The sequence below is a fragment of the Erpetoichthys calabaricus genome, chromosome 14 (genome assembly GCF_900747795.2).
Source record: "Erpetoichthys calabaricus chromosome 14, fErpCal1.3, whole genome shotgun sequence".
NCBI classification, from domain to species: domain Eukaryota; kingdom Metazoa; phylum Chordata; class Cladistia; order Polypteriformes; family Polypteridae; genus Erpetoichthys; species Erpetoichthys calabaricus.
The window spans coordinates 19,836,324-19,851,307 of record NC_041407.2 but is presented as its reverse complement, the minus strand read 5'-3'; the positions used below and the strand labels follow the sequence as shown (position 1 = coordinate 19,851,307).

The following is a 14,984-nucleotide window of genomic DNA, read 5'->3' as shown; positions in this document are numbered from 1 at the left end:
GATCATCTTCTTCCTTATCTTTCTGTCCTCTGCATTTTGTTCTGTTATACCCATCACCTGCATGTCCTCTCTCACCATGTCCATAAACCTTTCGCTTAGAACAGCATTTCTCAACCTTTAAGTATTTGCAACCCGAATTTTCATAACAGTTTTAATCGCACTTCTAACGTTTTTTTGAAACCCTAATAAAATTTATTCCCATATTTTTTGCTGCCGATACACCGTTACATGTTTAAAATTTCCCTACGAATAGCAAAATTACGCCACATATGGCAACATTCGCGCCCCCTTTTTTGTTACTTTCGCGCCCCACAGTTTGAGAACTGCTGGCTTAGGCCTTCCTCTTTTCCTCTTCCCTGGCAGCTCTATCCTTAGCATCCTTCTCCCAATATACTGAGCATCTCTCCTCTGCACATGTCTAAACCAACTCAATCTCGCCTCTCTGACTTTGTCTCCCAACCGTCCCACCTGAGCTGACCCTCTAATGTCCTCATTTCTAATCCTGTCCATCCTTGTCACACCCAATGCAAATCTTAACATCTTTAACTCTGCCACCTCCAGTTCTGTCTCCTGCTTTCTGGTCAGTGCCACCGTCTCCAACCCATATAACATAGCTGGTCTCACTGCCATCCTGTAGGCCGTCCATTTCACTCTTGCTGATACTCGTCTGTCACAAATCACTCCTGACACTCTTCTCCACCCATTCCACCCTGCCTGCACTCTCTTTTTCACTTCTCTCCCACAATCCCCATTACTCTGTACTGTTGATCTCAAGTACTTAAACTCATCCACCTTCGCCAACTCTACTCCTTGCATCCTCACCATTCCACTGACCTCCCTCTCATTTAAACACATTTATTCTGTCTTGTTCCTACTGACCATTCCTCTCGTCTCTAGAGCATACTGTATCTCCACCTCTCCAGGGTCTGCTCAACCTGCTCCCTACTATCGCTACAGATCACAATGTCATCAGAAAACATCACAGTCCACGGGGACTCCTGTCTAATCTCATCTGTCAACCTGTCCATCACCATTGCAAATAAGAAAGGGCTCAGAGTGGATTCCTGATGTAATCCCACCTCCACCTTAAATGCATCCGTCATTCCTACTGCAGACCTCACCACTGTCACACTTCCCTCGTATATATCTTGTACAACTTTTACGTACTTCTCTGCCACTCCCAACTTCCTCATACAATACCACAGCTCCTCTCGAGGCACCTTGTCATATGCTTTCTCCAGGTGCACAAAGATGCAATGCAACTTCTTCTGGCCTTCTCTAAACTTCTCCATCAACATCCTCAGAGCAAACATTGCATCTGTGGTGCTCTTTCTTTGCATGAAACCATCCTGCTGCTCACTAATCATCACCTCACTTCTTAACCTAGCTTCCACTACTCTTGTTCCTACAGATTCTATTTTCAGGCTTTTCATTGTTATCAAAACTAGTTTGCCCCAATCTAGTGTAGACTGAATATCTGCTTCACATTCTTTAATATTACTGCTTTCCAGCCAGAACCATTAAAGCAGTGAGGCGTTACCCACTAAACTTTACAAGTAATGAGCCACTGGAAAGTATTGCCACCTGGTGGCCCTAACTTATGGACCTCAGCTGGTTTTTCTCTGCCCCTTAAACTGTCAGCTCTTCTCAGGCACCCATCCTCTCTAACTGTGAATAGTTACTTCATCCTACTGGTTCACTGCCTTAACAGTAAGGCAGAGGGGAAGACAAAGAAAGAATTATTACTAAATGGCAGACCAAAGAGGGAACAATTCAGGTGGGTCACAGCATAAGCAAGCCCACATGCATTATTTATCCTTATGCTTCCCTGTTACAAAAAAAAAAGATGAAATGTCCCAAAGTGATCGGGAATGGATCCCAAGTCAGAATGTCAACCATACCACCAGTACTTGGGTCTAGGAAAAGCTTGGGTTGCTGCTGGAAGAGGCACTGGTGAGGCCAGCAGGTGGTGCTCACCCTGTTGGTCTGAATGTGGATCCCAATGCCCCAGTGCAGTGACAGGGACAAAAAAAAAATTGAGGACCAGACTCTCTGTGGTCATGAAAGATCCCTGGACATCTCACTTTTGAAATCTTAGCAAGAGGACACAGTCCGCACATGCTTGATCTAATGCACAGTTGGGAGTGAGAGGGAGCCATTCTATTTAAGTTGCAACATGAGATTTAGGTCTTGAAATAAATTGAAAGTTTACAAAAACTAGAGGTTTACCTGACACGGTCATGAACTTATTATAGTGACAAGTGTGTGTAGGAAAGCAGGTCACTAGCCGGCAGTTTACTAGCTATTCAGAGTTCTCATTTCTGTAAATGATTTGGATAGGATTATATATAAGAAGCTAAATTGCAGATGATACTAAGCTAGGCAGACGAACCCGTTGAATCCTCAGAGAGAGACTTGGACAGCATATAGACTTGGACAGATTTGTGGCAGATGAAATGTAAATAAATGAAACGCATCCCACTCTGGTAAAAGTAAGCAAATCAGGAGCAAATGGGAGAATTATCAGTATGCTAGGATATTGCACGACAGGAGGAAGGGTCCTTGAAAATGGTAGACAGGTAACAGAGCTGACCTGGGTATAGCAGGGGACAAAGAATTGAACATTGAAGACTAAATTCAACGTCATACCAGGCATGGGCCAAAAACACAACAGATGGAAGAAATGGCAAACATTTTAGGAAGTTCACTGATTCCATTAGAACTTGAGGTAGCCCTGCTTCTGTCTTTTTAAAATGTGCATTCTCTTCAGTTGGTGGCTTTGTGGGCAATGACAAGGGGGATGGGCATGCGTGCACTCTCTGACGGCGGCTTTTCAGCTGTTTTAGGAAGTTGGGTCTCATGCAAATTGCCCTGCTCTTCCCTGGATCTTGGCATGCAAATCTGTGTACACGGGAGAACTTCTGTGCAGACACAAATGCACAATTGAAGGAAGTTGTGGCTATTCTGAGAAAGTGGGACTCTACCTGTTCATTGTGATGGAATAAATGACTCTGGGGTGCTGGGGTGATGCCAGGGAGTAGGCTGCCAAAGTGATACCAGTTAGAGAAGAAAGAGAGGGCTGACACAGAAGACAAAAACAGACTCCTTGTTTTGCATTGGCATAAATTCAAGGAAGTGACAGCTGGTGCAGTTATTAAATGTGACGTATTTTTGCAAAGTGGTAGTGACCAGTGATAAAGGGAGGAACAGAACCTCTGTAGTTTTAGATAGAGAGGCAGATGTGAAAGGCACTATATCAGGGGTGTGCAACTGCGATACTGGAGGGCCGCCATGGCTGCTGGTTTTCATTCTAATCCTTTTCTTAATTAATGACTTTTTTCTGCTGCTAATGAATGATTTTTCTCTTCATTTCAGTTGACTTGCTTTTTTAGATTTAGACCCCTCAATTGTTTGTTTTATTCCTTAACTATAAGCGAGTCAAACACATGACTGGCTAACCTGTGTCCGTGGCAAAGAAAGGTGAAGGTCTCAGTAATGTCGATCTGCTCAGGTCCACAAAACATTTTGATGGTGCTTTCTGCTGTGGTGGAACGAGAGCACCAACCAGCCATGGACCTAAATAACGAGTTCAATTAACAACAAGAATCACCTTCTACTTCCCGGGTCCTCCCTGCGTGGAGTTTGCATGTTCTCCCCGTGTCTGCGTGGGTTTCCTCCGGGCGCTCCGGTTTCCTCCCACAGTCCAAAGACTTGCAGGTTAGGTGGATTGGTGATTCTAAATTGGCCCTAGTGTGTGCTTGGTGTGTGGGTGTGTTTGTGTGTGTCCTGCGGTGGGTTGGCACCCTGCCCGGGATTGGTTCCTGCCTTGTGCCCTGTGTTGGCTGGGATTGGCTCCAGCAGACCCCCGTGACCCTGTGTTCGGATTCAGCGGGTTGGAAAATGGATGGATGGATGGATCGCCTTCTACTTCAGAAAATGGTTGGACTGGAATTGGTTGGAGTTTGCGGCCCACAATTTAGCAATTTCATCTGTTGGCTCACTTCAAGTCTTGTTTTTGTTTGGCTGCCATTTGAGGAAAAAAGAAGCAATTCAGAGGACTGTTGAATAACAAAGGCAATTAAACGGAAGGGAAAAGAAGTCACTTAACAGCAGAAATTGGTTACTGATTAAGAGAGTGGCAGGAAGGAAATCCTGCAGCCACTGTGGCCCTCCAGGGACTGAGCTGGACACCGCTGCACAGTGTGATAGATAGACATTTAGTTGTCCCCAGGGGAAAATTTGGCTTTTAACAGAAGCTTATTAAAAAGATAAATACATAAATAAGTGTGTGTGTGTGCGCGTGTGTGTGTTTATATATATATATATATATATATATTACATAGTTTACTGTCATATAATGCAAAGAGTACACGACACGTGTTTTGCCCTCATTTGGGCTCATCAGGCGTACACACTCCACCGCACCCCTCTCGGGAATCGAACCTCGGATGTCAGCGTCAGAAGCAAAGCCTCTTTACACTGCACCACGGCGTGTAGTTCATTTATTTGACAGCCTGGAGATTGGATTAATTACATTCATAGCATTCATAGTCTGAATCTCGATCTGATTGTATGGGTGGTTACCTACCAGGTAACGCATGTGGTTGGTCTGCAAGTCGGCAAACATCCGCCACGGTGCCCTCTCAGTTGTGAGAAGCAGATCATAGAATGTTACAAGTTTACTGTCAAATAATGCAAAGAGTATGCGACACGTGTTTTGCCCTTATTAGGGCTCATCAGGCGTACACACTCCACCGCACCCCTCTTGGGGATCGATCCTAGGTAACCACCCACCCATATGTCCTTAGTCCTTTGGGCTGCCTCCACTCCTGCCTCGAAAGCTTCATCCTCTTCCACCCGACTTCGGCTCCTCGAATGGAGTGAGGCGGCCCCTTTTATAACGCCCCGGATGAGCTCCAGGTGCCTGATGACGAACTTCCAGCAGCACTCCCCAGTGTGATGGAAATGCTGCCCTTGAACCCGGAAGCACTCCGGCGTACACCATCCGTGGTCCGTCAGCACTTCCTGGTGTAGCAGAAGTGCTGTCCTCCAGGGATCAAGGACTGTCCAGGTGCCCAAGGAAGAGAAGTGCCGCTCTCCCGGTCCCTCCTTCCTCCAGGCCTCCCGGTGGGACAGGGTTCCTAGCTGTCTATCACAATATATATATATATATACACAGTATATGGTATATGGTCTGAACATACACCACAATGACCAAACAGAAAGCACAAGTGAGGCAATTAAATGGCACTTTAACGAGTTAAATTAACAACAAGAATCACCTTCTACTTCAGAAAGGCGAAGTAGAACTTCAGTACTTTGAGTAGTGAGAAAAGTGCTATATAAATGTAAATGAAAGAAAACTGCAGAATTGGCAGTCACAGCCCTATGTACACATATTTCTGTTGGTATAAAGGAGCCCCCATTGTGCTTCTATAAACGACACACTTGTGAAGAATAATTCACTGTCTGAAAGTCCTCAATGTTGATGTGTCGCAGAGAGGACGTGCAGAATTCTTCATAATGGCATTTAGTTTTGTTTTTATTCTCTTCTCCCCTTCTACCTCCAGGGGGTCCAGATAACGTCCCATAACTGAGCCTGTCCTTTTAATTAGTTTGTTGATTTGGTGGGCCTCTCTTGATGTGACGTTACCAGCCCAGCACACCACACTGGCCATCAGAGAGTTGTAGAAAAATGCAGTCTCCTAAGGAATAAGAGTCTGCTCTGTCCTTTCTTCTATAGTTTCTCTTTACTATGTGACCAGTCCAACCTGTCATTGATGTGGACCCCCCCCCCCAAGTACCTGTAAGAGTGCACCACCTCACCATCCACTTTCTGAATAGTGACCTGGCATGGAGGTTTGTTGATGTAGTGAAAGTCATTAACCAGTTCCCTGGTTTTGCTGATGTTGCGCTGCATTCAGTTCTCAAAGTTCTCCACCTGACTCTTCAATTGATTGTACCCTCCCCACTCTGGAACAAATCTACGCCTCCCGATGCCACAAAAAAGCAGTAGACATTTCACAGGATTCATCACATCCCGGTCATTGCCTCTTTCAGGTTTTGCCATCGGGCAAGAGATACAGAACAATGAAAACCGGGACCAACCGCCTTAAAAACAGCTTTTATCCAAAAGCAATCATGGCTCTGAACTCAGAATAAAACTGCTCCATATCATTGTCCCAATGCGCAATAAAGACCTTAAGTCAACAAGTGCAATTTGCATATTTTGTAAAGTACTTTTATTACTATTTGGTTTGCTATTATTTTATCACTTCTTGTCTTTTTAACTCTTATGCCTCATACTGAGTTGACTGCACCTTCAATTTCGTTGTTCCTTTGTAAAAGTGACAATAACAATAAAGATCTATCTATCTATCTATCTATCTATCTATCTATCTATCTATCTATCTATCTATCTATCTATCTATCTATCTATCTATCTATCTATCTATCTATCTATCTATCTATCTATTTAATAATGCCTTATCTATCTATCTATCTATCTATCTATCTATCTATCTATCTATCTATCTATCTATCTATCTATCTATCTATCTATCTATCTATCTATCTATCTATCTATCTATCTATCTACAAACTAAAGAGACAGGACTGTGGCTTATGGTAGTCCTGTGTTGCTCACATCCATATCAGATGCTCACAAAATTCTGTCTACCCGACAGACAATCCAGGACACAATAGACTCACCCACCTGCATGTCTCTGAGTTGACCCCTTAACAGGGATGGCTGGATGGTATTGAAGGCACTGGAGAAATCGAAAACCATAACCCTCACAGTGCTGCTGGCAGAAATTGGTTATTAAATAATAAATCAATCGGAAAGAAAGTCAGATTTGAATTTGACACCCCTGTATAGACAGGAGGAAGAAAGCTTCCACCAGGGGGCAGTGCTGGATGCCTTTACAATGACACCTTGATCAGCAGCTAACTCTGTCATCATTCCTCCTGTGCTTTGTGCTTACCAAAGGAAGAGAGACATATTTTTATGTTCCTTATAGTTATGATATATGTATGTGCAAATACACGTATGTATTTGTGTGTATATATATATATATATATATATATATATATATATATATATATATATATATTGTGTATATACACACACCCTGCCCAGGATTGGTTCCTGCCTTGTGCCCTGTGTTGGCTGGGATTGGCTCCAGCAGACCCCCGGATGGATATACACACACACACACACACACACACACACACATATATATTGTGAAAGATGCCCGGACACAGACAGACACTGAGACAGCCAAATCCAACACACACACTATCTATTTTCTTTTATATAATACACAGTGCACAAACCACCACAATAGCTCAGCTCACAGTCCTTCTCTTTCTTTTCCTTTTCCTTCTTTCTGCCACCTCCACTCCTCCAGTTGCAAGCTCCATCCTCTGCCTCCCGACCCCGGTTCCCCAAGTGGAGTGAGGCAGCCTCCTTTATACTGCACCTGGAAATTAAATCAGTCCTAATTAACATCCGGCAGCAGGCGGAAGTGCTGCATGTGAGTTCAGCTTCTCTTCTGGCAGCACTTCCGAGTGTGGCGGAAGTGCTCTATGCCAAGACTCCGGAGTTGTCCCCTGCCGGTGGCCACGGACCCCTACAGGGTTGAGCTTCCCAGCTCCGTATCCGTGGCCTGGATGCTATCCAGGGGTGTTGCCCTCTTGCGCCCCAGGGAAGATATCGTTCCTCTCCTGGTCCTTCCCTTCTCCAGGCATCCCGGTGGTCCAAGGTCCCTGGTTGTCTGCCACAATATACACACACATTATATATATATATATATATATATGTGTGTGTGTGTGTGTGTAGGGCGGCACTGTGGCGCAGTGGTAGCACTGCTGCCTCGCAGTTAGGAGACCCGGGTTCACTTCCTGGGTCCTCCCTGCGTGGAATTTGCATGTTCTCCCCGTGTCTGTATGGGTTTCCTCCTAAATTGTCCCTGGGTGTGTGTGTGCGCCCTGCGGTGGGCTGGCGCCCTGCCCAGGGTTTGTTTACTGCCTTGCGCCCTGTATTGGCTGGGATTGGCTCCGGCAGTTAGGATATAGCAGGTTGGGTACCAGATGGATGTATGTGTATATACGTATGTGTGTGTATATAAATATATATATAAAAAAGTAGGGAGGAAAAAAAGGTGTTGGGCAACCCAAAGATAGCCATTGAGCAACAGGGAATTACTGTGAGCTGGCCAAGAGCTGATGGCCCACATCCGGAGGCTGCTCGCTTTGATTTCCCCTGCCTCTCTAATTTGCCAGGCAAGCCAAAGACAAAAAACTTCTTTTAGTAGTAATAGTCATGTATTCAGAGAACCGTGATTAGTAAAGTGTACTGCTCTTGCACAGACATTTATTTTGTGTTATTTTCCAGCCAAGAAGTCCCATCACACAACTTTACTTTATACAGCAACTTTCACATCAAGCGTACTGCCATATAGTGCTTTATGGAGCAAACACGAATGCAGCACAAGATTAAGAAATGATAGCAAATAAGCCAAATCCTCCAATTTGAGAATCTGAATTTTAAAACCCTCTCGATCCGCACTTTCCTAACAGTAACGTCCCTCTCTCGTTTTTGCAGGAAATGATCTAAGATGCAGCACACCTCTTGCACTGAGGACCGCATCCATCATGCCCTGGAGAGATGCCTGCATGGCCTCGGCAGAGCAGCTTCGCTTGCAGAGTCCTGGACTGGTAAGGACATTTTATTAGAAATCTTCACTTTTGGAATCACCGGCTTGCTTTACTTTGAACTCTGGATAGGGAGAAGGTTCAAATGCTGGTGTGTCCTCATTACATGACCCAGGCTGTTCAACAAATGAAAGCTTTAACTCTTTAACTCTTTGAGGGCTGAATATTTTTTCCAAAAAACTCAGTTTTCTGAAAAGCACACAAAGCAATGGTTTCACACATAAATCAACATAAAATGTCTGTTGCTATGTGCCATGGCTGCTGTTGGCGCATGTTCGGCATCTCTGGTTGCAGTAGTTGCGTGGGGGCACCTCGATTGTCAGCAGGAACGCACCGTGGGCTGGATGCCTGGCTGTCTTCACACAGTAAGTGGGTGGCGGTCACAATGTGATGCAATATGGTTTGTACCTCTTGTCATCATAAGTGGTGGTCCTCCGAGGTGAAAGCTGCTGTAGGCGCATCAGCTACATGAAAGTGTTCAGCACCATGATCAGCTGTGGACCTATCAGATGATGCTGGTATCTCACTTTCGTTTTTGATATCCATCTCCAAATCACTTGCATCAAACTTGGAGTCTGACAAGTCAGAGTCCTATTCAACGAAATTACGTAAAATGTCCATGGAGTATTTTGCTTTACACATTTGCTTTGGTCTCTCGCCAGATGTCGGTGCCAATTTAGAGGTTGTTTGCTCTTCACTACTCATGCACACACAGGGAATCGAGGTTAAATCAACAAAGCTATGTAACTTTCCTGCTAGCAAAGAGAGTCAAACTAAACCGTAACGGTCAGTTTTGTTGCAGTTTACAGCTGATTACCGTCCTATACCCTTGAATTTTGAGAAAAGTCGACATCAGCCCTGAAAGAGTTAAACTTAGCCCCATTGTTATGGGCCCACAGTAATGCAAAATGTTTTGAAGAAAAACTACATAAAATCATTCATTTACTCATTGCTGTAATTAAGGTGATTTGCCTTTAAAATGCCGTATTCAATATCATTGAACATTCAATATCATATCAATATCATGGAACATTGCAACTCCTTTCTTCCTTCAAAGATGGCCCAATTGCTGTCCCACAGCAACACTTGCTTCTAACCTCCACCCCATGGCTTTCTTTGAACATCCTGATTCAGTTGTGTACAAAGTCGTGGGCTGACTATTATCTGCTGAGGGGGTTAGGCTGGGTGCTTCAACTTTCAAATGATACCCCTATCCATCCATCCATCCATTTTCCAACCCGCTGAATCCGAACACAGGGTCACGGGGGTCTGCTGGAGCCAATCCCAGCCAACACAGGGCACAAGGCAGGAACCAATCCCGGGCAGGGTGCCAACCCACCGCAGACCCCTATCTATATTTCAGAAATATTTTTATTTTGTAAAGACATTTTTGAATCTTGCAACTCCTGGTGTTGTAATTTGGATACGCAGAGTAATTTCCTTACCATCTTTAAATATTTTGACAGAGTTAGAGATGTCCATCAAAAATGAGACATAAGCCAGGGATCTTCAATAATAAATATGGATGCTTATTTGAAAACATAATAACGGAGAAAAAAGAATTATCTTTCTGCACTGCTCCAAAACTGTAAAACTAGAAATATTACCTGTAGATATTTTATTACAATTTTTTTTTTTCCCCCTTGGGTGTTCCTGACACGCTCACTGACACTTTTATAGTCTTTTGAAGGCTATTCTAACACCTATGAAAATGAGAGGAACATTCAAAGTGCATTTTTTTGTTTTTTTGTAAAAATGTAAAAGGATCCTCCAATGAGAAGTCTACAAAAATGAGCCCTTTTATTGGTTTTCGAGGCAACTCGGGGTCCCTTCCAACAAAAGGTGTCATTTTGCTGGAGTTCTCATTGCATCCATAATGGCTAACACGGTACATACACCCTTGTACTTCAGTAAAACAAACCTGAAAGAGAAATGTCTGACCTTTATTTTGAGCGGTAGAACATGAATATTGAATGAGGGATGATAACATTATGGCCAGTTAATAATAATTCATTGCATTTATTTATTTTTCTCACTACTCAAAGCACTCAGCAATTGCAGGTTAAGGGCCTAACAGAGCAGGGTCCCTATTGGCCTTTACGGGATTCGAACCGGCAACCTTCCGATTGCCAGTGCAGATCCCTCACCTCAGAGCCACCACTCCGCCAGTTAAATCAAAAAGACAGAATGTGGACAAAAATGAGGATTAAATCGGTGGGTCTTTATGAACCTTTATTTTATACACTGCCATGAATAGTATGCTTTGCAGTGCTCTGTTTACTGTTGTCATAAATGTGGATAGCACTCTGTTACATTTGCTCATGTAATGTATTTTGTTCTCATTTATCAGGAATGAATTGCTTATTTATTGCATGAGTGGCAGTTGCTTGTCCTTAAATTCAACAGTCCCATTAACGGCAGGTGGCAAACTCTTCTTTAGCCATCACAATACCACGCCATCTTTTGCACCCAGGTATATACGTTGAAAATTAGGGTGGGTTCCCTGGAAGAACACAAAAACATTCTTTTCTGTCTTAAGCAGAGCTGATTACTGCATCACGTTTACTCGCGGCCCGTAAATAACAGTTTCCAGTCTGCCATGAATTCAAAGCACTTTTGACCAGAATAAGGAAGTAGAGCCGCATGATTCCAGTCATTACATTTCTACCCTGCTTTACATTTACATTTTCAGATAATTTCAAAAATTCACTTCCTGAAGCATAAAGCTGTGAATAAATGTGCCCAAGTTCAAAGTAAAGACGTTTTTAGATGTGCACTGTGATCACAAAATAGATAGAATTCTTCATTGTCATTATGCATACACATAACAAAATTTTTTTGTTGGTAGGACTCTGCTTCAAGGCAGAATACTTAAATACACAATACACTATAAATAAGGGCGGCTCGGTGGCGCAGTGGTAGCGCCGCTGCCTCGCAGTTAGGAGACCCGGGTTCGCTTCCCGTGTCTGCGTGGGTTTCCTCCGGGCGCTCCGGTTTCCTCCCACAGTCCAAAGACATGCAGGTTAGGTGGATTGGTGATTCTAAATTGGTGTTTGTGTGTGTCCTGTGGTGGGTTGGCACCCTGCCCGGGATTGGTTCCTGCCTTGTGCCCTGTGTTGGCTGGGATTGGCTCCAGCAGACCCCCGTGACCCTGTGTTCAGATTCAGCGGATTGGAAAATGGATGGATGGACTATAAATAATAAAATAAACATAATAAGTATAAAAGATAGTAGCAATATAACATCATCAAGTCCAGACTTTTCCTGAGGTAGTACGCCTGCAGAGACCAGTGATCTGTGTGCGTGGGTCTGCAGTGTGTGTGTTTGATTACGAGGGAAAGTGCGAGTGCATGTCTACAGGGGGCAGGTTAGGGGTAGATGTATGTGTGTGTGTATCAGCAGGGGCAGATGGACTTGACAGCTCTGGGGAAAAGCTGTCTTTCAGTCTGCTGGTACGTGTTTTTATGTTTCTGTACCACTTTCCCAAAGGCAGTGGTACAAACAGTCCATTTCCCAGATGGGTGAGATCAGCAGCTATACATTTGGCCCTCTTCTGCACCCTTCCAGCTGTGATAGGTGGCTGGCCATTTATCCCGGCCAATACCCCCAGGCCACCAGGTGGAGCTCTCCTTGCAGTATGGAGGTACCCCGAATGCCAGCAGGGAATTATGGACATTGGAGTTTTCCTTTACAACCCTGCTGGATACCACGGGGGCCGCTAGAAGGCGCTGCAGGGAGGAGCAGTAATTATTTTCCCTACGCCTCGGAAGTATGTCAAAGTCACATGAACAAGAGGAATGACGTGCTTCCGAGGTGAAGAAAAAGATTTTTTTTTTGACCCGGAAGTGTTCCTAGTTACGTGGACAGAGAGGGTGAAACACTTCAAGGTCAAGGATTATAAAAGGACTATGGGAAATCCCAGACATCGAGCTGAGCTGGGTGGAAGGGTGGCAACGCGTCTGGGAGTGGAGGATTGTGATTATTGTTTATTGATTATTGGATTTATGAGTATTGTGGAGTGGAGGGTGTTTTGTGCACATTATTATTATAAAATAAAGTCATATTGGACTTTTATCTGGGGTCTGGCGTCTCGAACAAGGGTTCAAGGAAGCAATAGCGCCCTCAATCTGTTACATAGCATGTACAGAGTCCAGGTCTAGGAGAGGACTTCCCACGCCGCTCTTTGTAGAAATCCAAAGGTTAATAAAGCAACTGTACTGGTGAAGCAGCTTTTTATTTTCTATTGAGTCATTAACTGCATGCTGCTATGATTTGCTTTCTTTTTGCAATTTATTTTCTGCTCGTTGATGCTCTGTTTTTAGGTCTTTGTTTTGGTTTTGACTGTTACTTCATTTAATTTCCATCTCTCTGCAATTTATTTGGTTTTTAGGTTGGCCTATAAAAAGTTTTCTTCCTCTTGGGAGTTTTCACATTTTTATTATTATACAACATTGCATCACAGTGGGTTTCATTTGGTTTTCTTTAATGTTAAAGTGAAAACAGATCTGTGCAAATTGGACTAGATTTATATACTGTATATATATATATATATACAGTTAGATCCATAAATATTTGGACAGAGACAACTATTTCCAGTTATTTAATTTGTCCCATTACTTTTGAGCCCCTGAAATGAAGGGATTGTGTTCAAAAAATGCTTTAGTTGCCTCACATTTTTATGCAATCGTTTTGTTCACCCCACTGAATTAAAGCTGAAAGTCTGCACTTCAACTGCATCTGAGTTGTTTCATTTAAAATTTATTGTGGTAATGTACAGAACCAAAATTAGAAAAGAGTTGTCTCTGTCCAAATATTTATGGACCTAACTGTATATATATATATAATCCAACATGTCTGTCTGTATGTTTGTCTGCTTTTCACAAGAGAAACTACTTAACGGATTCAGATCATTTTTTTTTTTATATAATTTGCTTGAACATTCCGGTTGATTTTGTGACTTCTCTCATCAAATTAAGTATTATAGTTCGGTTGCACCACCAATTTATTCGCCCGAATCCAAGAGACATGCAGTGGGCCAATTCAAGCAGGAGGTGGGACCTCTGGAGTAGGGAGCCAGGCAGGGCCTTCATCACTCACTCGCCAGCCTCTGTTCGAGTCGCTCTACCTCTTGCCACATGTTGGACCGTACCTTGCCTCCGCTTAGTTAGTGATGCCTGTTTGTTCACCAGACATTATCATCCAGAGATTGTTAAGGAATAACATTTGACATTTTTGAGAGAGAGATCAGAGCTACTTGTGTTTTAGAGGTAGCTGCTCATTGCCAGAGATATAATGGCCATGTGCTCTTCTCCCCACGCGGGGGACACTCTCCCATCAGAGCTGAACACAATCAGATACAGTGCCACTTGGCCAGAATTACATTTTTTAAAAATTTTTTAAATTGGTTTTTAAAGTGTGTCCTGTTTCACTACTAGGTGGGAGGAACCATGGGGGACAGCTAGTTACAAATGTAAAACACAAAATAACTGATCTCGTCAACCCTTTAATATGATACCCCTAAATCCTCACTGGTGCAGCCCACTGAATTAGTTCAATGGAGGTCACCTCTTCGGGGCGTCCAGTGATTGTAATCTAAATGTACCTGAATGTGTAAAGTCAGTATGGTGGTCTAACCTACATATTGATGACAAAAGAACAATCGGAGCAACTCCATGAAATGGAGATTGAAAAATTCAAGTCAGGCGATGGAGATGATAAAATATCCAAGTCACTGAATATCCCCCGGAGTCGAATTAAATCAGTCATTAAGAAATGTTAAGAGTATCTCACAGCTGTAAATCTGATGAAGCAGAACATCCACACCAACTGAGTGATTGTGCAAGGAGAAGACCATCAAGAGACCTGTGAGAACTCAAAAGGAGTTACAAGATACAGTGGAAGAGATTGGAGACAACAACTGATACCAGTCACAACTTTATGGGAGAGGCAAAGAGAAATTCATTTAAAAAAAAACAAAAACACACAGGACAATTTGGTTAGAGTTTGCCAGAAGACCCTGGGGAGACTCTACATTCCCCTGGAAGATGGTTTCCATGGTCTGATGAGAACAAAATAGAAATTTTGAAGTAAACACTACGTTACTCTGCACATTAAGAAACATTTAAGACAAAGAACCCAACGGTAAAGACAAAGAACCCAATAGTAAAGACAAAGAACCCAATAGTAAGGACAAAGAACCCAATAGTAAGGACAAACCCAATAGTATGGACAAAGAACCCAATAGTAAAGACAAAGAACCCAATAGT

General features: G+C 43.3%; 1 protein-coding gene across 1 annotated transcript in view; it reads left to right on the top strand.

Annotated features, from left to right (window-relative positions):
* pik3r5 (phosphoinositide-3-kinase, regulatory subunit 5) overlaps nucleotides 1-14,984 on the top strand; it is a 178,266-nt gene that overhangs the window by 57,454 nt on the left and 105,828 nt on the right. Inside the window, 1 exon segment of the mRNA XM_051918933.1 lies at nucleotides 8,609-8,721. Coding sequence (XP_051774893.1) covers nucleotides 8,622-8,721 — 100 coding nt within the window. The 5' untranslated portion in view covers nucleotides 8,609-8,621.